Here is a 27,279-nt window from a genome sequence, read left to right as displayed (position 1 = left end):
TGTTTGTTTTTCCCCCCTGCTGCTCTCGGGGCTTTCTTTCCCTAAGCCCGCAGCCTGCAGCCGGCGCTGTGCGGGGTTGAAGCCGCAGCACGGCGACCCGAGGCGGCTCTCAGGAGCGATTTCTCCCCCGGCCGCTCTCCCGGCAGACAGCACGCCGGTTGTTCGCTGCCTTCCCCAGGGCGTGCGTTACAAACACGGCCGAGTGCGAAGGGTTCGCTCGCTGCGTGGTATCACATCCACAGGCAGAGTTGTAAAAGAGCACAGACGTCAATTAGGAGCGAATACACAGAAAGATTTCAGATGTGTACACCTATAAAATGCCGAAATGCGGAGCGTGATACGCGCCGTGTGCGTTCATTCATTCGCACGTGAAGGTTATATAAATACATGGACACGCAGCGCGCTCCTGCAGGAGCTGCAAACCCTTCCTTGCAGCAGAGCGGGTGCTTTTCGCCGCTTTTTCTGCATTTCCAGGCATAATTAGTCAGCAGAAATACATGCCTATATCACGGCAGAGACACAGGCACAAGCGAGGCAGCTGATAAACAGGACCTCCCTGCCCTCCTGCAGCTACCACCTCACCAGCAGAGATACGTCGCAACAAATATTTTTTGCTACATTTCCCCTTCTCTCCATGAAAGAAGAAAAACCGAGTGCAGCAAGGCTGCAATCAGGCCGGCGCCTTTTCCAGTCCCGAATTATTTTCTTTCTGCTCCCAGAAAGTATTAAGCTGGTGAACCATGAAGAGCCCCTCTCGCCCTCTGCGCACGCACCGAGAGCGGCCGGTTCGTGGTTCAATAGTCGAGCCTTTCCCCGGAGTGCGCTGCCCGCAGCGGGGCTTAGCAGTTGCCTCGCACTTTTCCTAATTCCAGATAAAATGAGCTCGATGGAGGCAGTGCTGGAGAAAGCCTCGCTCCGGAGCAGGCTGCCGGGTGAGGAGGGAGGGGAAGGGAGCCCGAAAACCCAAGCACGACCCCCGCCCCACACCTACCTTCCCGATTTGGTGATCACCATCTCCGTGCCTCTTTTATGGAATTGTTCCCAAAGCTCTTTGGCTTCCAGGTGCACTTTCGGGTCGTCTTCCACTTCTTCCTCTGGCTCCAGAGTTTTTAAAGGCCTCAGATGGGCTGCTGCCTGGTGGCCCAGGGAAGAAAAGGGGATAGCAGTCTCTGCAGCCCCCACTAGCTGATCCATAATGGGCTTAGCCAGGGCGCCGGGGAGGGAGAGGGCGGCCGCCCCATTGGGGGGCAAAGCCAGGGCCGGGAAGAAGGGGGGCTGATGTCCCAGCACGGCACTCATGGCAAAGTCCGGTGCCCGGTGAGGTAAAAAAGGATGATAAGCCATGCTTGTCCCAGGGATCACTGGATCTCTCATCGGTATATTCATCCACTCCACTCCTCGGTCTTCCTACTGCTGGAGTAGTCCTGGAGTGGTTTCTAACAGCACATCATGAAGAAGAAAAATTAAGATAATAACAGTAACAACGATTAAGCACCAAAAAGGAAAAAAAAAAAAAAAAAAAGTGGGGGGAAACAAGCTCTAAACAGCACAGTACATGGGGGAGAGGCAGAACTTCTACAGCCTACAACTTCCCGAGCCGGGGCACATCCTCGGCCCTCGGGACAGCGGGGTAACAGGATTGTTCATTATTCGTCTTGCTGTCTGTGTTGTTGTTCTCTCTCTGCGGCTTTTTTTTTTTCTTTTCCGAGTGGAAGTCCTTGCGCTTGAAAAGCAGTGCCGAAGAAGGGGAGAAAAAAATCCACCGGGTTCGCTGCGTGCTCCCGTTGCCGCGGAAGGGCTGGACAAGCCGAGATCCTTTTTTTCCTCTTCTTCTTTTTTCTCGTGCTCTCAGTCCCTCTTCTCTTCTTCCGTCGCGGAGGGTGGCGGCTGGAAGCCGGGCTCTCTTTTTGGGTCGGCTGTGTCCCCCCCCTCCCCCCCACCCCTCCACCTTTCCTCCGTACGGGCAGGCTGCAGAGCAGAGGCTGGGGAGGGAGGGAAAGCAGAGAGAAGCGAACAAACCCACCCCCCTCGCCGAGCGGGGAAGGCTCCTCAGCAACCTTCAGGCAGCGGCAGCAGCAAAACTTGTAGGGAAATCTCGTTTCCGCTTCGCCTTCCCCCGCTCCGAGCAGGAGCTGGTCACAGTGCCCTGGATCTCTTCTTTCTTTCACCCTCCTCCTATTTTTTTTTTCCTTTCCCTTCTCTTTCTCTTTCACTCTGCCTTAAAAAAAAAAAAATCTGGAAGAATGATACTCTTGTCTCCTCTCCAGCAACACTCCAGCAAAGGAGAGAGGGAGGAAGAGAGGGAAAGAGAGAGAAAGGAGGAGAAGGGGGGGAGAAAGAGAGAAAGAGGAGAGAGGAGAGGGAGAGAAGGAGCCTCTCAGCTCTGAGAATTCCCTGTGAGTCTGTGCTCTGCGTGCACCAGATTGTATGGATGTGTTGTGGGTTACAAGGGAGCTGGAGCCTCCTTGATTGGCTCTTTGACGCTTTCGGACCAATTGTGTGGCTCCATAGGCGTGGTTTTGACAGGTCGAGTGGAAGGGGGACAGAGCCGAGTTATAAAAAGAAGGTGTCGGAAACTGTAACGCTGCAGCAAAGCATCACTAGTACTCCGTGCCGTGTGAATATGTCAACATGATCAGAGGGGAGGGAGCAGGCGGCACCGGGCCGGGCGGCTAGGAGCCGCCTCTAGGGGGGGTTCTCGGGGCCGCCTCGCCCCCGCCTGGCCCCGCCGTGCCCGGAGAGCGGCCCTGGCCCCGGCGAGATGGCAGCTGGGCGCTGCCGGCGCTCGGTAGGAGCTCCAGCCGCTGCGGCTCCCGGCAGCGCTGGGGAGGCGGCGGGGGCGGATCGGGAGCCGGGGGGGGACCGGAGGGTGGGAAATGGAGGCGGCCTCCAGGCAGGGTGAACAGGGGGTCCAACCCCGAGTGCCCCCACCACACCTCAGCCACGCCGAGCGGAGCTCTGGCGCGGCCCGCGGGGGTGGCCGGTGGGGGGAGGCGGCCGCGGGAACCTCTGTGTGCTCCCCCTACCAACTGCCCCCAAAAGCCCGGGGCTCCGGAGCCCCTCGGGCCGCACTGCGCCGCTCCTGTCGCCGGTTCCCGCTGCCCCTCCGCTGCCGACTCGGTGAGCCCCCCCGGAAAGTCGCTTGCTTTTAATGCAGAAAAGAGCTCCAGGCCTGATCTCGGGCCGTTCCCCTCCCGACACCCCGTACCCGGGACCGAGACCAGGGGGTGGGAAGCGGCTCGGGGGCGGCTCGGCTGTGCGCTTCGGCCCGGCTGCGGTGCTCGCGGGGTGATGGCTGCGGGCAGCCGGGGGCCGCGCTCTGCTCAGCCCCAGCCCGGCGGCTGCTGATCGCCTGCGGACGGTAAAGCACCACCACCCCCCTCCAACTGGGAGGGGCTGAAAAAATTAAAAAATAAAGTACAATTTTAAAATATTTAAAAAAAAAAAAGAGGGGTTATTTCTTTCTTCCTGTGCAGATGGGAGGAATGCGGCCTCTCGGTTGGCCCCGGCGCCGAGAGGGTTAAGGCTCCCACACCCCTCCTCTTCCATGAGGTGCGCGGGGAGGAGACGGGAAGTGCGGCTTTCCCCGCGGCCGGGCCGCGGTGCGGGGCAGCGGCGGGCGGGGGACCCAGGCCCAGTCCCCCCTCTCGGTCCCGCTCCCTGCGGGGCAGCCCCACGCGTGGGTCCCCGTCCGCCCCGATCCTGGGAGACGTGATCGCGGAGGGGGGGGGGGGTGACAGTGCGGGGGCAGCAAGACGGGGCTCGTGCGAGTGTCAGCGTGTGCGGGGAGTGCGTATCCGTGGGTGCGCGTCTGCGGGTGGCCATACGTGTCGGGTGAGGGCGTGGGTGCGCAGGGCACGCGCGTTTCGGGCGGTGCCAGGAGGTGCCTGATCCCCCCGGGGGGATACTCCCGCTCCCCACGTCGTGCCTTAGAAGAGGGGTTGATAATCCTGCGGGAGGGGAGCGGGGAGAGCTGCCTGCGCGCAGATGGGAGCGGAACCTCTAAAGTGATTAGCTCTTCTAGCATTGCATTTTTGACGCACATGGTTAAGAGCGCTTGGCGCCAGCTTGGTGAAGTCCCTGTAGTAACCAGCGTCTAGGATCGCTTTGCATTCACCAAAATATCTCCCCTTCGGTCGGGGGTGGGGGTGGAAAGGAGAAGGGAGGAGGAGGGAGGAAAGGAAGCGGGAGTAATGCATTCAAAGAAGATGTAGGGAAAAGACAAGGGCGGGGGTGGGGGGAGCGTGATGTATTTCAAGGAACCAAGAGCTTAGCTGCCCGCGCAGCGCTCGCCTCGGCTGCGCAGCGAGATTTCTCGAGAGCTCTGCTCAGGACCGGGGCCTGGGCTCCCTCCCGCCTCCAGCCGCAACGGGAACCTCAGAACCTTCCCCTTACGGAACCCACAACAAACGCCCGAAGTAGTTGTTGTTTGTTGGTGGAACGGCACGCAGAAACTTGGCCGCAATTTGCCCCAAGCAGGCCGCAGCTGTCTGCCGGGGACCGTGAGGTGCCCGCGGACTCTCGCAGGACAAGCGCAGCCGCTCCCAGAGCCGCCTTGCCCCGCTCCCCGCGCCCGCCCCGCCGGTACGCGCCCTCGGGGCCGCTGTGGAGGACGGAGCCGTTGGTGCCCTCCGCGCCCGCCCCGCACTTTGCGCAGCGCTCGGCACCCACCCGCGCGGCGGCCCGCGGAGGGAAATGAAGCGTTCGCCGCTTATGATTTCCAATGTCAGCGTCTGGCTGATGGCGTGCAAACTTCCGCCAGTTCCGAGTGACCTCCCCGACGAAGCCCCCTGGAGACTCGTATTATGAAGGGAGGCTGCACTAATCTAAGATCAAAAGCGGGAAGGTGCGAACAGTCTTTGTCTCCCTTCGGCCGCCTCGTTCCCCCTCCTGTGTGTGATAAATCTACCCTGGCGCCGACTGCGCGCTGGATGATTAATTTGCAAGCAAACAAAAGGGGACCTGATGGCCAGCCATCTTAGTTAAATATTGGCCAGTGCTTCCAGCTACTTGTTAGCCGCCTCTTTGCCAGAAATAAATAAATAGGCGACGCGCGGAAATAAATAAATAAGGAAGTCCGCAAAAACGAAGAGCGAAAGGGGAGGAAAGAGAGTAAGGCAGAAAAAAAAAAAAAAAGAAAAAGAAAAAGAAAAGAAAGAAAGAAAGAAAAGAAAAGAAAAAAGAAAGGGAAAAAAAAAAGAAAAAGATCAGAGCGAAAGGCCGGGAGCCGAGCGGAGGTGGGAACGGGGCCGTGGCGGGGGGAGGCCGGGTGATAGCACGCCGAGATAGCCGGCTGCCCCGGGCCCGTCTGCAGGCCGCGCTGCACCAAGGCCGACACTATCTTAGCGCTTCAAAGAGCCGTGAAAGGTCCCCGCTGGCTCCCCGAGCCGCGGCTCTCTAATCTCGGAGCGCAGAAGCCAAAGGCCGGGCCGGGGGGAGCGGCTCGCAGGGCCCCCAGCATCTCTGGCCACTTCCCCAGCCAGCAACATCTCTGCTTTTTCCCCGGTTCAATGCAGGCCGGAGGGAAAGCAGAGCTTCCCTGGTTGCTGAGCGGCTGCGAGAGCTTCGCTCGCTCAGATTTCGCCCTCCTAAGCAACTTTTTAGCGTCTGCACGAGAGATCGGGGCGTGCGGCAAGCCTCCCCCGTGGCCCGAAGAGCCAGCTGAAGGGAGAAGGCAGGAGGAAAAGAATGGCAGCGCGACTGCGGAGCCCACACGTCCTCTCCCAAGCCTGCGGGAGCCGCTCCAAGGCGTGTGTGCGTGCTGCGAGCCCCGTGTGCGTGTGCAGGGGAGGCTGTGTGGGTGTGCGCGCCCCGGGGGGGGGGGGAGGGGGGGCGTGCGCTGAGTGCAGCGCAAATCCGTGATCCAGCAGCTAAAGCCGCGGAGTCTCCTTGCACCCCGTGCGTGCTGGGCTGACAGCGGTGCTCGTTGATGCTGTGCAGGAGGGAGCGGGGTCAGCACGCACCACAGCCCCGCACACCGAACCAGAGTGACTCCGTCCTCTCGTTGCGTTTCCTTATGGCACTGCAGGTCCGAGCATCCCTCCTCCCAAGCACCTCCATCTCCTCTAGCCGCAGCCTCCGCTCTGCTCCCAGCCCTCGGAAGGCAACACGCAGCCGTGGCCGGGCTATGTTTATCCGAAATAAAATGCAGTGGGCTCGTTTACTTTGGCAGCTTTGCCGTAAATACTCGGGGGGCGGCGATGACGCGCTTATTCAGAGCGCTGCTCCCCCGCCTGTGCGGGCCCTTCTCGATCCCAGAGAAAGGTGTCAGGAGCTGGGGCCGGTGCTGGCACTGCTCCATCCCAGAGCGGCACTGCAGGCCGCGGGCACAATGAAACGGGTCCCTATGGGGCGAGTCTGTACACTCAGACCTCATGAACTCCTGCGGGGGAGGGAAGAGGGTCACCGCGGCAGCTCTTTGCCTTCCCTTCGGCAGAGGGAACAGCCGGCACTCGCCGCCTGAATTTTAGCGAAAGCCTGACCTGAACGCTTTGCAAAATAACCTGCCCAGGTCTAAAGGAGTACGGCGACGGATTAGAAATACAAGCAGGAAAAAAACCCAACAACAAAAACTAACCCGGCACACATTGCTCTCTGTCCAGGCCACCGGTCCTCTTTCCTGGGACTTGCAGGGCTGGACGGAGCTGGAGACACTTTTACACACACCTCCTCGGGGCACCAGAAAAAATACAAGTGAAGAGCGTGGTTGGAGAAAGGTTCTCATCCTCCAGCCGTCTCTGGGGTGTGTCCCTGCGGGAAAGGCTGCAGTGTCCCGGCACGGCCCGGCAAAGCATAACACGGCCCAGCCCGGCTCGGCACTGCCCGGCCTGGCACACGGCCTGGCTCCTGCTCGCTGCCAGCCCGGCATCCAGCTGGGACAACAGGGTGCCGTACGATTTTGGACCCCTCCCAAACACCGTAATCACTCCCATCCCTGCAGCAAGACCCGCTGTCACCTGGTCCCCATCCCCAAACAGCTCTGGCGCTCTCCAGCCCCATCCATTTTGCCTCGGATGGGAGAAGAAAACCAGAGGGCACTCGGAGGCGAATCCCCACCCCAGAGCACCCCCCTTACCCCCCGCCCCCGAGCCCGGGCTGCCCTTTCCCCCAACCTTGATCCTGCAGTGTGCTCTTAGCAGAGGCGCAATGAAAGCCCTGCTCCCCCCCCGCCTCCCCTCCCCCCACCGATCCTTCTGCTCCCACCACCCCACCACCGCTGGCTAAGCAGAAATTGTAAATAGAGTTCACTATTTGGATATATATATTTTTTTTTTAATAGCCAGGCGTATGCATACAGTTTGCCGCTCAGGAAGTAGAACTAATTGTCGTTTCCTACAGTCAAACAGATCTATCTTTTCAATGTTGTCTTTGTGTGTCTGCATGCGAGAGAGAAAGGGGGAACGACTGGATACGTTTATTCAATTATTTAAACACACACACACAACACAACAACAATCCCGAGGAGGAACGAGCCTTCCCGAAGGAGCCCTCCAGCTCTCCAGATGCGGCATTCTCCCCCCCACCCCCGCCCGCTCCCTGCAGACCCAGTAGAACAAGGCACCCGGCGAGAGAAACCGATTTTATCTGCTTTGACCATCGGCCGCGTTCTTTAACAACCCAGCCCCGGCGCTGGAACCTTGCCCACCTCCTCCGGGGTCTGCTCCGACCCCCGCCCCCGGGCACCTCCGAGGCACCGGCGGGCGCCGGCTGCAGCAGAGCGTGGAGGGAAACCGGGAGCCTCTGGCACCGGCGCTGCCACTCTTCGCTCCCATTTTCTTCGAGATGCCACGGAGCCACCCGGCGATCGATTGATACCTCGGCCCGGGGGAGAAAGGGGGGGGTGGAACCAGCTGTTGCAAAAGGACATGGTAAATCTAATAGGGACTACTGTCAATAGAGAAATGACAGAGAAGAAGAATTGGCTTCTTAAAGTCTGCTGAACTAACACTCATCATGCAGCCGCGGACACGTATTCTCAATCGGAGCCTGGTATCCATTACTATTTTCCTTACTAGGTTTCAATTAAAGAGAGATCTAAACCCCCCACGCACGCCCCCCGGCAGGAGATAAATGACCGGCGAGGGGAGGCATCGGACACGTCCTGTCTGTACGCCACGTTTGTCACCAAAGCCGAGCTGCCGCCGTGCCACAGCCAATTCCCCCAGCCGGGCAGGGCTCGCTCCCTGCAGTGATCGCGGTGCGACGGCACCCAGAGCCGTGCTGCTCCCCGTCTATCTCCGTTCCTCATTTTCCTTCTCCCGTTTCCCCATTTTGTTTAACCCCTCTCGTCTCCTGCCGGACGGAGAAGCTCCGAGCTGGGCGGCTGCGGGTGGCTGCTCGGAGCAGGGGACCCTCGGGGTGTCACGGTCGCAATAACTGCCTGTCACTTGTTCCCTCCCGAGTGAGATTAAAAGCGCAAACTTCTCGGCACCGAAAAGACACACACGTACAAAAACAATTTAAAAATCTGCCTATTTTCTAGGGGAGGAGGGAAGAACTTCATTTATTTTTTTTAGTGCCCCACTGAGGGGGTTTGGAGACGGCTGGGAACAGTTTTCCTTCTCTGTGTGACCCAGGTATCTGCCCGAAGCCCCAGCGCATCCATCCGGGGGCTGCGAAAGGCACCGAAATATCGCAGCCCGACCCTGGGAAATATAGAGATGGCGGAGAATTTCCCCGTACAACTTGGTCACCGAGGCCAACCTAAAGGTGACACCCGACGTGTAGGGGAGGGAGGGAGAGGGAGCTGCGGGCTGCGTCCCAGCGATGCTCCAAAAGGTGATACTGGACGAGGAAAGAACTCTCATCCTCCCCCATCGCTTTCCAGCTCTCAGTGCTGCCAGAGGACAAATCTCTGGGGCCAGCAGTCCGATCCCAGCACCTCGATGCCTTCGGGGCTCCGGGCAGTCCCCCCGGCAGCCTCGTCCCTTCTGCACGTCGGGGAAAAGCTCATTTCTCTGCACCCACAGGGATGGGACACTGCAAAACCCTCCAGAGACGGCCTCCGTGGGGAGCAGAACGAGCTGGGAACGTTTTTTTTTTAACAAAAGGGCTCTTCTCCGTCTTTAGGGCGTGGGAGGTTTTTGCAGCGCCGTTTTATTTTAGCTTAGAATGTTGAACAAACTTCAGATTGATTTCCGGAAAGCGCAAATGCTCACACATGGGAAAAGTGAATAAACTGGTCCTTCGAGGTCACCCGAGAGGGGGAGACGGGATCTGTACCCCCTTCCAAAATAACATAAAATAAAGTAACAGAAGGGGAAAGATCTTATGCTTTTATAGTTCAAAACTACTTTGAATGATTTGTTTTTAATGGCACACGTGGCTGCAGAAAAGAGGCTCTGCTTTCGATCTCGCGCTTGCTCCTCGTTTTTCTTGTAGGTGTGCGCGGACATACGTGTGCTTTGCAGCCCCCACCTGATGGCTCTCCCCGTCACCCCACCCTCCCCGGACCCGCAGCACGTCGCAGGCCACGCTCTCCCGTCGCCGTGTCCTCTGCCGGGATCCAGAAGCACGGGCACAGCCGACTCCTACCCCGGCGCTTCTCCGGAGCAGCAGGGGTGTTGTGAACACTTATTAAACCCAGATGATCTGAGAGTTGGGGCATACGGAAAAGATTTTCAATTAAAGCCGAGAGCAGCCAGCTTCGCGTCGCAGGTGTAAACAATATTTGTGCAGCTCTCGCTTCTCATCCCGGAGCGGATCCTTCCCCTCGCTGCATCCCGCAGGGAGGAGAAGGGAAGGGGCCGCTTCTCTCTCCGGGCCCCACTCGCACCTCGCCGGGCTCCCCACATCGCTCAGTGCACACCCGGGCGGGTCTGTGCCCTGCAGCCCCCGGCCCCGAATCTCCTCCCCTCCGCTCACCTGTTGCTGCAGCCGCTTCCGTAAGGGCAGGGACTAAAAGGAAAATTCAATAGCTCCGGTCTAGGAAAGCGGCGGCGGTGTAAAGTGTTGCGGTGACACGGGAGGTGGGTTGGGACGGCACGCGGGGACAGTGGGCATCACCGCAGGCTGCTGGGTACGCGCTCCCGCTTGGAAGAAGTGCTTTCTCACAACTTTGATGCCCGATTTAGGGGGATCTGGGAGCTCAAATGCAGCTGGGAACACGTTTCCCAGTTCGCCGAGAGCGTTCGGGTTCACGAAGCACCTCGGGGGCCGTGGGAGCGGCCCCCCGAACAGCCCCTGCCTCGTTAGCGAGACCGGGCACGGTCGCTTTGGATGATCCGGTTTAAATAACGGAGAAAGCATTCACGTATGCTTAATCCACGCTTTCTTTAAATACCATTAGGACAATTGTCTCGATCCGAGGTCAGGAAAAATTCCGTTCGGTGGAGACAAGAGGCCGAGAGGGTGGCAGGAGAATGAGGGGCTTTGGGAGCGAATCGGTGGGAGCGCCGTGCGGGCAGCTCACCTCCTGCAAAGCACGGGAGCGGTTGGTGCCCGCCGCTCGCGGAGCCGCTCGCCCTGACCCGGGGCAGGTTATGGGAGGCACAGTCCTCACAGCCCCTAACCGTCCGTCCCCGGCAGCGAAGTGAGCAGAGCGGATTGCGAAAGACCGTGCGCGCTGGGATGTGGAGGGGGGGGTTGAGAGGGGGGTGGAAGGAAGAAAATAGAAGAAAAGCCCGTCCCAAAGAGCTGAAGTGGGCAGAGTATTACATGTACAAACATCCAAACAAGATTGAAGCGGTACAAAGCGTCGGAAAATCCAGAGCAGCCACATAAAAAGAAAAGTTAAGTAGGAAGTGGTGTAAAAGCGTTGTCGTTTATTTCGCCTTCCCTTCCAGATGTTCCGCATAAAGCCCTATCTGCAGGGAGGAGGGAGCGCGCCCGGCAGAACCGAGTTGCGGGAGCGGGTGCCGGGGGCTGCCCGGGGCTGCTCGGGGCTGCGGCCACCGGATGGCGCAGCCACCGCCCGCTGTCACCTGCGGGACCCGCGTTCACCTGCGGGCGGCCGCGGGCCCTCCCAGGCGCTGTCGGGGTAGCAGAGGTTGGTGCGGGCACGGTGCAGCACCGGCCCGGCCCCGGCGTTTTTGCACCGGGTTATGGGACCGAGGGACTCGGGGAGTTCGGCTGCAGGCAATAGGAGTTCGGCCGTCACGATTTGCTGCAGGGGGTAGGAAGGAAGCCCCTGAGCTCCGAAGCTCGTCTCGAGGGAGTAATAACGCGTTGGGGAGAGAGAAATGCGGAGCAGAGTTTAAAGGCTGGAAAGGGAAAGATCGAGCTTTGTGCAACAGCTGTGCTGAAAGTATCCGCCAGAGCCCCGCGCACTTAGGGCTGGAGGAAGGTGGGTGAGAACTAATATCTCAAGTGACATAAGAAGGGAGCAAACATCCTGCCAAAACTGCGTCTCGTCCTGCGCCGCCCCCTCCCCCGAAATACAGCGCCCACCCTTCCCCCTCCCCCCCCCCCCCCCGCCAATTCTCAAGCAAATAAATCCAAAGGCAGGTCTCGCTGTCACTGGCCAGCAAGAAAAAATTAAAAACTCGCTTTTCATGAGCGCTGCCCGCCCTGGCAAGAGCAGGGAAGCAGCCCAGAGCCCCGGACAGGTGCCTTCAGGTGCGCTCCCTCCCTCGCCAACGAATCTGCAATCCCAGCCCGCAGGAAAGCGCTACGGACAGTAGCAGGGTTTAAGCCCAGAGAAAAGCCTGTTTGCTGCTTTATTAGTGTTGAGTCTACTCTAATTACGAGAAATCGCTGCTCTCGGTCCGAAACGACGTGTTGTCTTGTGCTTGTAAAATACATTTCAAATAACTCTTCTCTGTCTATAAAATACGGTGGGCGGAATATAAATAAACCGCTGTCCATTTGTTTAATGCTATTTTAGCCAAATTGACCGGCCGGATTGGAATTCGACATAAAAGCTTTAAGTTTGCAAAACATCCGCACTGCAACGTCTGGGAGACAGGGCTCTCGCTGCAGCGCGACGGGCACGTTAACTGCATTAAAACCTCTCCATACATTTTCTAGCTTTTGCTTTTCTTTCCCTTTCGCAGCACATCCACCCGCTCTCCCCGCCTCCGGGCGCCCGCGCCTGTTTTTCTCCAAATGAAGTATTTTACGTGATCGATGGAAGGAGTCATTTGGCCCATAATTAGGTCAATAAAATCAATGTTTATTCCTCGGATGGCCTGAAAGCTAATAAATTCCTCTTTTATATTCGCTCCCTCCCAAGATTAGAAACGAGCTGCCCGGCCCCAGCGTCGGAGCGGAGCGCGGAGCCATCCCCGAACGGCAGCCATCGCCCCCCGCCCGGCGGCCGCAGGAGTCGCCCCCGAAGGCTGAGCTCCTTCTGCAACCACCCGCCCTCCTACCCCTCCACCCCGGTGCTGTTTGTTTTCCAGCACGGGACGTTTCACAGCGAATACAGATTTGCTCTAAATCCCCTCCACAACGCGCGCTCCCCGCCTGTCTCGCAGATCACTTCATTTCGCTTGATTCCCTTTGGAGTCCCCAAGGAAAAAAAAAAGAGAGAGAGACGGAGCGAGGCTTTTCACGAACACCAAAGGGAGGCTGGGAGGCGACTTGGAGAAATCCTATTAGAGATCGGGAAGGCGAAGCTTTTTAAAAAGGTGGAAAAAGGAAAGCCACATTTTTTATTATTGTACGCTCAGTAACAGCGAGGGAAAAGCACCCCGGTCCTAATCAGATCAATATAGAGACACACAAATCTTTGCAAAGGTTCAGCAGTTTACAGTGGGTTCCAGACCTTTGACATACATTGCGGATTAATTGGGCACTGTTAAGGGGGGGTGGTGTGTGCGGGGGGGGAGGTGGGATTCCAGTTAATTAGTCGAGAAATGAATAAAAACTAAACATTATCGGAATTGTCTGCGGGTCCCGGTTTGTTAGTGGGGATTTGGGGATCAGCTTTTGTGCGCCGTAAATTGGATCTGAGTAGCGTGGTGCTGTCTTACACTGCCGTTTTGTGAACTGGCGACAGCTCGAGTCCATGGGAAAACTTAAAGGGAACCTGGGGCCGGTCACGGAGCCTCATTATCTCATGTCGGATACCATCTTTAGTAGAGAGCGTGTAATCAGCGGTGGCACACCACCAGCCCCTCACAACCTGCGCGAAGCCCACCTCCTTCCGCACACGCCCCGCGGCCGGGAGACGCCGGTCCCGGACCCAAATGAAAAGCAACCGACCCCAGCCCGGTGGGGGGGAGGCCGCGCTCCGCGCTGGGAGGCCAAGAGCCCCCCCGCAGCCTCCCCCGTGCTCGTAGCTAAGGGCTCGGTCTCCGCGCTGCCTCCTCGGGCTGACCCCCGCCCCGCAGGAGCCGGGCCCCGCATTCTTGGACGGGGAGGGCTGGCGGCGGCTGCTGCACGGCCGCGTTCTGCCAGCCGGTGCCTCCTCGCGCGGGGGTTAGCGGGGCCCTGCCGGGTTGTCAGCCCCGCTGGAAGGAGGCAGACGGGGAGTTTCCCTTCGCTCTCAGCAAGGTGAATTCCCAAGCAGCCGCACTCCCTCCGCAGCCCGCCCCGAAGGTTCTCGGTTGGCAGGAAGGGGAAAGAAGGGGGAAAAAACAGAAAGAGATGGAAAGGAACGGGGGAGCCGGGAGCAGCTTCTCTCGGCCGCCGAGGTGGATTCTTTAAGGGGGAAACGCCTCGAGCACTGAGCCGAAAGTACCCCCGGCACCCCTTCCCTCCGGCAGCACCTCTCCCCACCCCCCGGAGCGTTGCCGGAGAGCAGAGAGGGGGAGCCCTCAGCCCACGGGAACTCCCCCGGCTGGGTCTCCCAGCTTACAATTGGTGCTGGGACAGCCGAGAGGACGGACAGCCGAGACCGACAAACCCTCCGCTTCCCGTTCCCGCAGCTTTTTGGTGGGGAAGAGAGCGGAACGCATCCACGCCGTGCCCCGGAGATCCGCCGCCTTCCCAGGGCTCCGCTGCCGGGCCGGAGCCACCCGCGGGGCCGGAGCCACCCGGGGCAGCCCCGCGGCCGGCCGGTCAGCAGCTCGCCTCGGGCCGGTAATTGGGCGGGCTTAAAATCAGCCCCTTTAACAAGCCTGCTGTCCTCCTCACCCCACCCCCGCGTGTGAAACATTGTCATTAGGCGTCTAATATCTCCGGCGCTTCCAGGGGGGAATGGGAAGAGGTTTCTCGGGGGAAAAAAACAAAGAAAAAGAAAAAGAAACAAAAAACCCCCTCAACAACAATAGAAAGTGTGTGAACTCCCAGCGCCCGTATGCGCAGCACAATGCAAAGCGGGTTAATATCAGTTAGCAGTTCTGCAGTGACCTGTAAAGTTGCCTCTTGGAAAGATTCTTGATGTATTACTTAACATGGCTACACAGTTATCTGTCTCGGCATTAATGCGTCCATTAAATCATCGTTGAGTAGCATCAACCTACTCCCGAGTCTTTCCGTCCCCTGGGAATATGGTTTCTAAACAGGATCAAACATGTGATGCTGACAAGTCATGAGATAAGTTATAATTAATTAGAGTTTGCTACATCCACAGAATGGGTACTTGGGGGAGCGGGGCCGGACTGGGCCATTAAGGACCTCAGCCAGGAGGGAAGATCCATAATATCGAGTTGGGAAACAGAAGAAGTAATAATCAAAGGTGGCCGAAGAAAACTGCAAACCTTTAGCTTTCAGAACTCAGTTGAGATTAAAGTTGTTTTTGATGTGAAACACACCATCCCCTCCTTAATGAAAACCATGGGGAGACTGATGCTGAGGATGGCTTCTTAAAGCGGGACAGAAAAGCCTTGCTCCAGATTGGAAGACAAAAATCCCCAGCACGACTGGCAAAGGAAGGGGAGAAGGAGCTGAGCCAAGGGACCTGCCTGCAGAAAAACCATGTCCAGGGGTTGTGACCCCCCTGACACCCACTTTTTCTTAGATGTCCCCATGCTGGAAGCTGCCGAGCCCTGGCAGATCAGCAGCCCCTATTGCCCTGGGCTGCGGCCAGCCTCCTGCCCTCCGGCCCTCTCTGCTGGGAATGACAGTTAAAAATCAAACTGCTAACAAGTGGATTTTGGTCTGAGCCGCAACAGCCCTTATTTGCTTTGCTTTGACAAACAGTTGGAGCGGGGTGCTTTCAGGCTGGCTGTAAAAGCCCTGCTCCGAGGGGAAAGCAGAGAACGGAGGTTTTTCGGCGTCTTTTCATGCCCCTCTCTGAGTCAAAGTGATGGCTGGGTTTATTTGCTTGCTCTCTGCAATAAATGGTAGCCCTTCAGGTGAGAAGATGCTAGAAGGGTGAAATGACAGGACAGATTTACACCTGTCCTTACAGCTCACTCTGACAACCCCTATAGCCTACAGAAATGACCAGTGGTGCCGCACAGTCTGGGGAAGCCAGAAGGTCCACTCTGTTTTTTTTTTTTTTGTTGTTGTTGATTCTTCTCCTTTTTTCTTTCTTTCTTTTTTTTTTTCCTTTCTTTTCCTCTCCTGATTCTTATTCCCTCTCCCCTTTTCCTAATGGCATGGAATGAAGTGGAGAGAGATCCGACGATGACAGTCTCCCAGCCTCCCACTGGCTCAGGAAGACAAACATCACAGCAGCCCCTGCAAGCCCCTTCTTGGCACTTGAGCTGTGATGAGTGCTCTGCAGCCACAACCCCACAGCCTCCCCGCTATACCTGTGCAGCTGCCAGCTTCCCCTAAACCTCAGCTGGCCCCTCCCAGCAAGAAGGCAGAGGGGAGATAACCCCCCTTATGTGCTTCCCACAGCGATCCCACCTCGATGACAGAGGCTGTCCAGATGCCTCTGGAATCTGTCTAGACCTGGCTGCCATCTTCATCTGTGGAGAGGACAAAGGCTGCATTCTCCATCTCTCCACCAAGAGCCTGTTGCCACCTCCTAGTGTCTGCTGAAAACCCTCCTCAAATCCAGCTCTCAAGTGTGGCGTCTGGTGGAGCCGGGGCCACTCAGCCCAGTGTTCAGCACTCCTGGGTGAAGGGTTGGGTGCCACCACTCAGCCTGAGGGCAATGGGGACATAGTTGAGGGTCCTGTACCCTTTAGAGAGAGGTGGAATGAATTTTGATAGCCCCTACCCCAAAACATCTTTTAAGCAAGTGCACAGCCCAGCATCTCATCATCCAAACACTGCCGAGCAGGGCCAGCGTGTGTTCTCTTCCAGTCTGGGTACATTAATGAGCCAGATATAAAGGTGGCATGGTGCTGCAGTGTAGAATCAGCTCTCTCAATGGATACCATGGTGCCCACATTCTCTAGGACAGAGCAGCGAAGTGCTCAGACATGGGATGCACAGACACAGGATGCCATGCACAGAGTGACTGCCAAGTCCTAAGTTTCTCTAATTGGCATCTGTACCTGAAGTTTGATAGTGCCATGTTCTGCTCATGGTCTCCAGCTGTGATACCTTTGCCACTCTAGGCAGCTGAGCCAAAACCACCCATTCTCACTCACACAGGCAAGAGAAGTTTTCTCATTTCTCCCCCCATGCCTCTTCTGGGGCCCATTCCAATGATGATTTCCCAATGACATAAAGTCAAAAGGTTTCAACAGAGAAGACCAGGAATGCCTGATGGGAGGACTCACCTCCCCAGGGGCTAGGAAAGTGTAGAAAGCCTGTCCCAAGTGAGGCAAGCTCCAGGATTTGCAAACAGGTCCCTCTGCTCATGGCCACAGCCCTAGGCTCTGGGCTCAGGTTATGGCCAGAGGCAAGCACTCAAGATTCCTCTAAAATCTTTGGGAACCTCTAAGGGTTTGGCACTTCTGAAAAATCTCTTTAGGCTTCTTCAGATGCCCAGACATAGATTTTGCAGCTTGCTTTCTCTTAATAGCTGAGTTTTGATTTTCTGGCCCGAGAAATAGGTGTGCAACTCAGTGAGACTTCTGTAGGGTACACGAAGAGTCAATAACTCACCATTTCGCCTACAGTGCATGTCATTAATGTACAGTAATCATGAGATAATCTCCTCTTTCATAGTAAGACTCACGTCAGTGAAGAAAATGGATGAGGATATCAGGAAGGGAGGTGGGCAAAGGGGATGGAGTTAAACCCTCTATAGCCTGGAAGGACCAGAGGTGACTCTCTGCTGCATCACCTTCTGGAAGCTGAGGCTCACTGGGAGGATTCTGCCAATGAAGACACTGCAGGAAGCAATGAGGCCAAGAATATCCTTCGGCAACTTTCAGAAAATGGTTTGGGGAGATTTTTGTTTTTCCATTACTTTTATTTATTTATTTTTGATGCAGTTTTTGCAGGCTATGCACAACAAGCAAAACAAAGGTGAGAGCCTATGCTCAGATAACAGTGCAGAGGGCAGCAGAGCAGGGATGTGGCTGCTTTATAATCTGCAGAATGAATGCTTAGGCTCAGCAATCTGCAAAGGACTCCTTTGTGAAGTAAAAGCCTCTCAGGGGGAGGCAGAGATGTTCTTTGGAATTGGTGGGGTGAAGACGAGGATGGAATAAAATCCTATGCTGAATCATGCTTTTTCCAGCCACTCTGAGGGGTTGACATTCAAGGTCAGGGTCAAGGATGGGGCTCTGAGCACCTGATGGAGCTGTAGGTGTCCCTGTTCATTGCAGGGGTGTCAGCTTTTAATCGTCCCTTCCAATTTAAACAATTCTATGATTCTGTTCTATGGTTTAAAGTGAAGCATACAGATGCATGACCACGCAGGGTTAGGTACTGCAGTGCATCCCTCTCTCCATGCAGGCACTTACACAGCCATCACTGGCTGGAATTTTAGGCAGTGCATGCATTATGCCCGTGTTTGGAGATCTAGGAGCAACCACAAAATCAAGTTCAAGCTCTTGTCCTTACGTCATTGCTTTACACAATATGGTTGCTGCCTCTTTCACAGTGTGCTGGGATGACTGGATGTGCTTGAGTTCATACCAGAGGTGGTTGCTGACAGCAGGCTTTGTTTGGTGAGAGATCTTAAGTGGGACAACCCACCCCCCACCTTCCTTCACCAAGGTCTGCACTTGGTTTCCTCCTGGTAGAGATGCACTTTTTCCCAACATGGATTTCCCAGATGGGAACAGGAGCCTGTCCTGCCCCTGGTAGTGCTGCTCCCCACTGCAGAGCACACATCACACACCTGAGGCGCGCCAGCAGTGCTAGGTGTGCTGCATGCCCCCAAGGCTCAGCCTGTTTTCATATATTCAATGACTGGGAAACGTGGATGCGCTCTGCCTAAGCATAATTTCCCAGAATGGAAAAGGGTGTGCTCAGAAACATCAGACATTTTATATGCCTAATCAAGACCTGCCACGATCAGATAAAGAAGTCCAGCCAAAGAAGTCCTGAAGATCACAGAATCATAGAATTGCTCAGGTTGGAAAAGACCTTAAAGGTGATCAAGTCCAACCGCAACCTAACCATACTACCCTAGATGGAGCACATGGCTGGGAAACATCAGATTTGGAAGAAGTTGAGGACACTCAGAAGACATTTCAGAATGTGCAGTTTTTCTTGCATGACACACAGGGTCACTCTTGTCAACAAATATCCTATTTTAATATTTCATTAAATTTTCATGTTGTACATCAAGTCCACGATACAGGCACAGTCAACAAAGCTAAAAATCAATTAATAAGTCCCTAAGCTAATACCCAGTGAGAGGGAGAGAAAGGCTCCCATCAATTTCTCCAGACTTCAGGTCGAGCCCAAAGTGTACAAAGATCAAAAGAGGCGGAGATGAGCATTGCGCACAGTCATCGGCGATGGGACCTCTGAGGGCTGAGCAAGGAGACTGCTGCCCAGAGAGGTTGTAGATACCCCATCCCTGGAGGTGTTCCAGGCCAGGTTGGATGCAGCCCTGGGCAGCTTGGTCTGGTGTTAAATGTGGAAGTTGGTGGCCCTGCCTGTGGTGGGGGGGTTGGAGATTCATGTTCCTTGAGGTCCCTTCCAACCCAGGCCATTCTGTGATTCTGTATGAGATGGGCACAAAATACTCCCCTGCCTTTTTGGTTGCCCTTTCTGCAGTGAAGCAGCTGGATTTCTTTGTTGTAAAGAAAGGAAATGGTGAAAGAAGTTGTCTGTATTTTCCCCCGAAGTGACAGCTTTCCCAGGGGCATGTGCGTGCCTTGCACACACACATCTGAGTGCACACATCACTCCCAAGTTCCCAGGAGGATGAGTGACAGGTATATTGCCTCGCAGCCCTCGCGCTTTGCACATTTCCCCTGCCAGGTTTGTGCTGAGAACAGGTGGCTTTCGCACCTAGCACATACTTCTTGTGGCTGAGTGTTAGCAGTGAAATCAAACCCTTTTCTTTGACCTAGGAATTTTGATGGGAGAGGGAAGGGTGTCTTGTTTGAGGAGGTGTGGCACTTCTTTCCACAGAAGCATTTATCATTTCTCTGCTGAAAAAAGAGGCCAATAACCCATACCCCATGCCTGTTATTACTCTGCGAATTCAAAGGTGTCTCGTTTTTAATGGGCCCTTTAGCAACAACGCAGGCACCTCATCATTTATCATCTCGTGCCAACACCTTCCTTGATGTGCAGTGCTCCTGAGTGACACTTCTCAAAGAGGTTTCAGCATTGAGGGGTCTTGTAACTTTTCCTACAGCCGAGCATGGGAGGGCCTGAGGCATTTTATGGCTTTGCCTGGGAAAGAGTGACAGCGTTGGATGGGCTGTGCTCCTCTCTGCTGTGTGTCCAGAGTCAGGCACAGCACAGGGGGGTGAAGGTGGCTTGTGAGAGCAACATCTCGCCCTTCAGCTGGCAGGAGAGTGGTGGGATGGGGCAGCCCTGCTCCTTCCTGTCTGCTGGCACTGCACTGCAGCCACACGGAGTGGGGACACCCCTTGCTCAACCCAGGCCTGACCCCAATGACTTCCCTCCCTCCTGAAATGAAGGAGAAGCCAAGGGGTGAATCACAGCTCTGACATACAATTTCGAGCTTGCCTTTTTTCCCAGGGCTTTAAGGAAATCTCGTGTTAAATCCATAACCGACTCCTAAGGGAGACAGGCAAAACATCCTCTGTCACAGCTGACCTCCTTTCTCTCTATCTGAGAAGATGTTTTTCAAGGAACTAAGCCAAAAACTCAGCTTAGGGAAGTGAGCAGCATGGCTCTGCTGGGCAGGCACTCCCTTGGAACCATCCCCTATGCAAATCTCTGCCCCACGACCAGTGCCCAGTGCGCCGTGCTCCCTCCTCCTGCTAGCTGGGTTTGTGCAAATACAGCCTGGCCACAAATCCATTAGCAATGGCCTTAAATGACAACAGCTGATTTTGACGCTCACACAGTAAATCTTCCATTTTCCCTCGGAGGATTTGGCAGCGCAACGTTGATTTTCTTTTCAAAACCTTTCCTGGCAAACGTTTCCCTATCTCATAGGGAAGCACAACACTCTGTAATTACTGGGACCAGAGTCTTTCATTCGAGTGCCTTAAGGACTTTGAAGCATGAAGAATTTTGACTCGGGGCCCCCTGAGGCAAGAACCCAAGGGTTACTTTGCCCAATTTACTTATGAGTAAACTGAGGCACAGCACAGAGGAACCTCTAATTTTTGCGAGTCTGTTCATTCAGGGTTCCTCATTTTCCACACTCCCAACTCAAAAATGCCCTAAGGGTTTCAGTATTCAGGACTGCTGAGCAGCCAAATATTTGGTGGAAGGATTTTGCGGCACTCCAGAAAGTCAACTCCATCATCTTCTAAACCACCCACTCAGAGAAAATCAGGGCATCCAAAACTGGTGGTTTGTTACGCTCTTCTGATAACAGGGCGTGCGACTGCCCCAAATCCCAACTGTTCTGCACATTCAATGAAGAGACTCCTAGAGGGAGAAATGAAAGCAGGTAATGTCTTCCCCCACTTCTGCCCCAGAGCTCAGAGTGTGGGCAGTGAGTGAGCGGAAGGAAGGTGTTCCCAAACAGCTCTGTGGGACATCGAGTGCCCCCAGACACCTCTGTCACAGGGAGCACACAGTGCCACAAGCACCAGAACAGAACAAACCTAGCCTGGTTGCCATGGCTAATTGCCCCTTTAAACTATACAGTGCTAAGGCTCAGGCTAAGGTGTGTTCCTCATTCGTCACTCAGGATTCTGTGCAAGACCCCCAGAGCAGCTTCTCCAGCATCCCATAGCACATGGACCCTAGTGACACCCATGACGGCCCTTTCTGGATGCCATCCCCCATGTGGATCCTTGGACATCAGAGCAGAAAGGTGTGCTTGCGGTAATACCACCTTGGTGGGATTCACTGCTGGGCTCCTCATCTGTCCTACTGTCATCAATTTTCACAGAAGTCTTAGGGAACTTCCACCCTTTAGTCAACTTCGACTGACCACTGCTTCTATTCAAGGTACTGGGGGTAGGGGGTGGAGGGGCAAGGCAAAGGCACTTATATCTCCTTTTCTTAGCAGCTGTCATAAGAAAAGGGACTGATAGTGCATTATCCACATGCATCCAGAGAAGAAGTCACAGGAAAGAATCAATCAAAGAAGGAAAGGAGATTCGGATATTCAAGGAAGAGACTACAGTGTTGACTTATGATTTTTCCTCCAGGATCTGATTGTAAAAGGCACCGTGCAAATACACAGTGAGAGACGATTTCCTGCACTAGATATATTAAAATCTAAGCTGCTGAGACAGAAAGAGTGTGGGAGGGAAAATAGGAGGGTTAAAGAGAATTGAACTGACTCACCCTGGGTTACCTATCTGGTCAAGAGCAGAGACAGGGAGAAATAATCTGAGTCTGCAGAGTGTCAGTGCAACGCGCTATCCTTCAGACAGGGTTGCCACCACCCACCCGTTTGCTTTGTTCCTATCAGCAAGCACAAGGACCACCTCATGTCAGTCTGAGAAGTTAGAAAGGAGCCAGAGAGCAGCAAGCGGAGAAATACTGAGACAAGATTGTTGCAGCCATCAGAGAATGCCAAACACTTCTGAGAGTAAAGAGTCTGTTTCCAGAAAAAAACCCAAAACAGCGTCACATGCCCATAGGCATCGGCAGGGTCTGCTCCACTTCATCCATTTTTGGTGCTGGGTAGAGAAGGGGGGAGCTGTGAGCTCCATCAAGGCCGTACCCCCATCAGGGGAGCACCAACATATGATCCCAAGGCCAGGGATTGGGATGTGTCATGGAGGATGAGGGGGGTGAGATAAAAAGAGAGAATAATGCCAAAAGAGTGAGGTAGATTAACCACCGGGAGTACAGGAAGAGAGAGCGGAATCTGGCCCTACTCAAGGTGAATTAAAGCTTCCTTATCCCCACGACCCCCTGAAAGAGTTAACAAAATAGCAGGGAAAGGAGAACAGAGATTCTAATTTATGGAGAGGTTCAAAGGGCTCTTGATAAAGCCCTTCAGTAGAGTCTCTGAAGGAAATTTTATAATCATGGGGTTGGGAGATAAAGCGCTGTCATAGATTAAAAACTTGTTGAGACAGAAAACAGAGGAGAAGGAAATAAATGGCAAATGACCAGCATGGAAATAATTTAGGAGAGGTGTCCCCAGGATGAATTTGGAAAGTGGTTAACTGTAAGCATGACTGTATGACTAACAGCAATTATACCTGGTGGAATAATAAACAGAACTGTACCAACAACCCCAGCTTGTGTCCACTGCCTGCATGTGCTGCAGAGAAGAGTCTGATTGACACCAACACGTCTTTTTTGATCACTTCAGGTGGAAAAAAAAAGTCCTTAATCACCCACATTCATCAGAAAAGTGAGAAAAGAGGCATCCCAGTGACAGCCCTCGGTGCCCACACTCCCCCTGCATGCAGCTGGCCCAGCGGCGCTGGCAGGGAATACCTGGCAGTAGGAAAGCGGAGGAGCAGGATTTTTTTTTGCTTTCGATTGCAATAAATTTTTCTGAGGTTCCCTCCCCCTCGCTTCACCGACCGCCTTTCAGGATCCTGTATGGGCCATGACACACAGGAGCCAGCAAGCATTGTGTTTGTTTGGTAACTGAATTGTTTGGCCAAGCTGGGCCTGAGTTGAGAACACCTGCAAATGCCAGAGGGACCTAACAGGGCGATGTACTGGGGCTTCCTGCAGCCTCAGCCCCTGCTGTCCATGGAAGAACAGCAGTGAGGAGGTGGAACGCTGCAAACAGCCTTAATTGAGTCACGTGAGCTCGGGATAATTCAGAAACAAATGAACGTTTATGCATTTGAGTAAGGAAGGGGAAGGCTAACTGCAGTCCCTGCAGCAAGTCACGGAGAGGTGGGCACCCAGCACTTGTGTCCCCAGGGGTCAGGGCAGCTGCTCCCAGCTCGGTGCTTTGAAAGACCCAGGCTAGGAGTGAGGAAACAGTTGCATGCGTCCTGCTTGCACAAGATGGCTGGGTGCCTGGCCCATCCAGCCCTTCTGCTGTTTCTTACCCAGCACACCCACGACGACGGCTCTTTTATGACAGAATGATTTCAGTGACCCTAAACACAATGTGCCTTACAGCTGTAAGTCTGGGACTCCTCGAGCATGAATCATGTGATGCGTGGAGCTGATAGTGAGAGCAGAGGCATTTGCTTCGTTTCCAGACAGAGGGACGGAGTCAGCCTCCATCTGGCCCAACCAGTGCTGCCACTGCTCCCGCACCTTCTCCCAAGCACCGCGTCAGAGCAGGGCCAGCTCCCCGCTCCCTGCTTGCTATGGAAGTTGCAGGATGTCTGGGGAATCAAAGCGCGGCGCTGATGATGAGGGCTCGAGGCATTCCAGCCCATGGTCTGTTGCAAAATCTCATGACCTCGTGTGGGCAAGGCCACAAAATTCACTTGTTTGGCTTCATTCTCAGCCTTTCATCGCGTTTGATGTGGAGAGGAAAGGGGAAACAAGGAACAACGCAAAGAATCAGAAACAAAAATTGTAGCATAGAGGATGGACCTTGTGGGGAGGGCTATCTCACTGCCCATTCCTCCTGGCAGCACTACAGGAGATGCAGTGGCTGTGAGTTGTCACTGTGAGCAATGCAAAGGCTGTGGAATGGACTCAGGGTGGCCCTTATGGGATGCAGGGCATGGGGGAGTGGGAAGGGAGTGGGGGGAGCAGACTGGGAGGGATCACTGCCACTGGGATCCCCCTTCAGCATCAGCCAGGGGTTCGTGGTGGTGGGAGAAGCATACATCACTTCCTCTTATTTTCTTATTTTCCTTTTTTTTTTTCCTTTTTCTTTTTATCTTTCTTTTTCCTTTTTTTCTTCCCTTTTTCATCCTTTTTCCCCCTTATCTATCTATCTATCTATCTATCTATCTATCTATCTATCTATTTTTCTTCTTATTTTTATCTCACCACCCTTTCTCTTACTCCGTTCCAAACCTGCCAGGTTCGAACTCACCTATCCAGACCGTCCAGAACAAAAGCAGCTGAGACAGAGACATAAGGACCAAGGATTGAGCACAGGGAGGATGTGTAAGCAGGCACAGGTGCCTTCCCACAGGTCAGGCAGTGTGTTTCCACAAGGCCCAATACCAACTGATATACTTTCACTGACTTCAAAGAAACAATGCTGCCCAGGATCAGAGTCATTTTCCTCCAGCAAATACAGCATTTTTTTCAGCCATGTCAGTGAGAAGCAGCGCTGTCCCCATCACCTCCTGCTCCCTGACGCATCTCCGACACTTCGCTTCTGTTTTATTTATGTAGCCTCCCTCAAAAGGTCATGGGCACAAAAAAAAATACACCAATTTTACTATTTGTAGGTCATGGGATTTCACAGGTATGAGTGTCCTTTATAGCGTATAAGCAAACAGGTAGGAACATATTTTGATTACCCTTTAAATCTCGCAATAAAGGTGTTAAAAGGAAAGAGTGTTTTTATGTGCCATGTCAGGGTGTAATCTACTCCATATCTCACACGCACACTCTTCCAGCAGAGTGCAGTTGTTTCAAGTCTGCCTCCATTTTTTTTTTTCTTAAAGCAGCACTTGTATAACCAGCAGAGAAAAAGCAGAGAACCGTATCTGTGACAGGCTTTCTAAAGAAGCAGCCTGGCACTGTTGCTCTCCTGCCCCAAGGAGCTATGTGTGACGCTGCTCCTGCCTTCCCGTGGGAGGTGATAAGAAAGTTCGGGCTCCAGTTACCAACAGTGACAGTGAACTCCACAGCTTGAGCCCTTGGCTAAAAACCCAAAGAAAATCTAGAAATCTAAAAATCTAAAAAGCTGAGTGTGGCTTCCCATTGCCGGAAGCTTGACTATGCTCTGTGGGGTGGGAACTTTGCATCTCAGCACAGCACACAGCCCCATGTTCAGTCCCACATACAGTGCAGGAGGAGAATCAAGGCCCTTCAGCTGGAATCAGAGGAGATGAAGCACTAAGCTCAGTGGCAGAACATGCTCAGGGGTTAAACCTAGGCTTGGACTCCCTTTCACTGAGAGCTCTAGCAAAACTGGTATGAGGAAACAGAATACTTTTTCCATTGGCTATCTGTTGTGGAATTAGGGAAGGACATCCCCTAATCCCACAAGGGAGACCCCCTCTCCTAGCCTGCCAACAGCCCCTTGTGCAACACAATTGGAGTGACTGCCAAATGACTCCTGGTAAGGACATGTATTTGCATCCACCCCATCCATTGCACCCATCCCATCCATGGCATCCATCCCATCCATTGCACCCATCCCATCCATGGCATCCATCCCATCCATCCAGTCCATCTCAGCCATTGCACCCCTCCCATCCATTTCACCCACTGCATTCATCCCAACCACTGTACTGATCCCATCCATCACTCTCATCCACTGCACCCATCCCATCCATCACACTCATCCATCCACTGCAGCTCCTAACACCAAAGCCACTTGTAGACCTATAAGCTGATGCTCTTGTCCTTCACAAGCCTGGCTTTAAGTTCACAAAGCCACAACTTGGCTGCTGATCACTCCAAAAACAAACAAATGGCAACTCTCCTAAAACAGGAGAGCTCAGACAAATAATTATCACCTCCCCCTGCTTCTGGATACCGGTGGCACAGAATGATCCTGCTGCTCTCTGCTTCTGTGTGGTCTCCCTTATAGACAGGCGAACATAAAGGACTAAGTCCCTGAAACTTAACGAGTTACTGCTCGTTAGCTGAACCACATTAACTGTCTTGCATGCGCACTCCCTGTGGATAGTTGGAACAAACTCTTTTCAGGAATGGGCTAGGACAGCATCTTCCAGCCCCAGCCTCAGGCTGATGTTAAGAGGTTTGAGAAAGGCACCTGGAAACCAAACCGCTTGTCACTGGGGCTAAACCAGTGCTGGGATCCATGGAAAAAAAAAAAAAAGCATTAGAGGGCTGGCAAGGCTGGAAATCACAGGGTGAGAGCATGCCAAGAGCATGCCCTTAGCTGGTTAATGCCGATAAGTGGTAGCTCACAGTGCCTAATTGCATGCAACTACCTGTCCGTGCTTTTATTCGGCGGGTGTGACGGGTTCTTCGAGATAGAGCCGACTGCAGCAGTTGCTCTCTGCTCCACTCACGCAGGGTGCCAAGCACTCAGAGGGAGCCCAGTGCAAAAAGAAGCAAATGAGCGAGCAGTTAAAACACCCATCCTGAGAAAAGTTTATATACCTGCAGAGCCACCGAAGGCCGAGGGTTTGTCTGCTCCGGAGGGAGGAAAACTGCTTTCCAGCTCTTTTGATTTGTCTGCTTCAGAGTGCTGCTCACTGAGATGCATTTCAAGCATTTTTCTAAGTGGGTAGGAAGAAGAAACCCATGAGGGAGAAGGGGAAGGAGGAGTCACAGAATCATAGAATCATAGAATGGCCTGGGTTGAAAAGGACCACAGTGATCATATAGTTCCAACCCCCTGTTACGTGCAGAGTCGCCAACCACCAGACCAGGCTGCCCAGAGCCACATCCAGCCTGGCCTTGAATGCCTCCAGGGATGGGGCATCCAACCTGTTCCAGTGTGTCACCACCTTCTGAGTGAAAAACCTCCTAATATCCAAATTAACCCCCCCCCCGTCTCAATTTAAAACCATTCCCAAGAGCAAACCATTCCTCTTGTCCTATCACTACCCACCCTCGTAAACAGCCGTTCCCCCTCCTGTTTATACGCTCCCTTCAAGTACTGGAAGGCCACAGTGAGGTCTCACCGGAGCCTTCTCTTCTCCAGAAGGAGAGGTCTGCTCTGGGTGACTTGCCATTGGGGATGGGAAGAGCAGGTGCCCAGACAGAGGTGAGCGGGCGGCAGGCTGCAGCGTGTCCGCGTGGCCCTGTGTCAGCAGCCCCGTAATTACATCACTTTCCTGGACATGTGCACAAAGGCAGAGCTCCAGGCAGAAAGCTGCAGTAAACTGTGTGGTGGCATCACTGTGCCAAACAAGATGCCTTGGAAATAGTGAGAAATGAGCCGTAGAGAGAGAACCATTGAACACATGACCAATGTCCCCTCTGCTCACCCCGGGCTCTGTGTAT

The 27,279-nt window shown here is 54.2% G+C and overlaps 1 protein-coding gene and 1 long non-coding RNA gene across 15 annotated transcripts in view; one reads left to right on the top strand and one right to left on the bottom strand.

Moving 5' to 3' along the window:
• TBX3 (T-box 3) overlaps positions 1 to 27,279 on the bottom strand; it is a 302,848-nt gene that overhangs the window by 9,565 nt on the left and 266,004 nt on the right. For 12 of the 14 annotated variants that reach the window (XM_046901073.1, XM_040647960.2, XM_046901069.1 and 9 more), the window contains one exon: positions 992 to 1,436. In XM_046901073.1, coding sequence (XP_046757029.1) covers positions 992 to 1,386 — 395 coding nt within the window. In that variant the 5' untranslated portion in view covers positions 1,387 to 1,436. Of the gene's footprint in view, positions 1 to 991; positions 2,407 to 27,279 lie in introns of those variants that run through there. The other 2 variants (XM_015294834.4, NM_001270878.2) reach the window with 2 other exon arrangements.
• LOC124417237 lies at positions 3,607 to 6,163 on the top strand. The gene is made up of 2 exons (XR_006931594.1): positions 3,607 to 5,774; positions 5,941 to 6,163. It is a non-coding gene; the product is annotated as an uncharacterized LOC124417237 (long non-coding RNA).

The sequence above is a fragment of the Gallus gallus genome, chromosome 15 (assembly GCF_016699485.2).
Source record: "Gallus gallus isolate bGalGal1 chromosome 15, bGalGal1.mat.broiler.GRCg7b, whole genome shotgun sequence".
NCBI classification, from domain to species: domain Eukaryota; kingdom Metazoa; phylum Chordata; class Aves; order Galliformes; family Phasianidae; genus Gallus; species Gallus gallus.
This window is presented reverse-complemented; position numbering and strand designations above follow the sequence as displayed.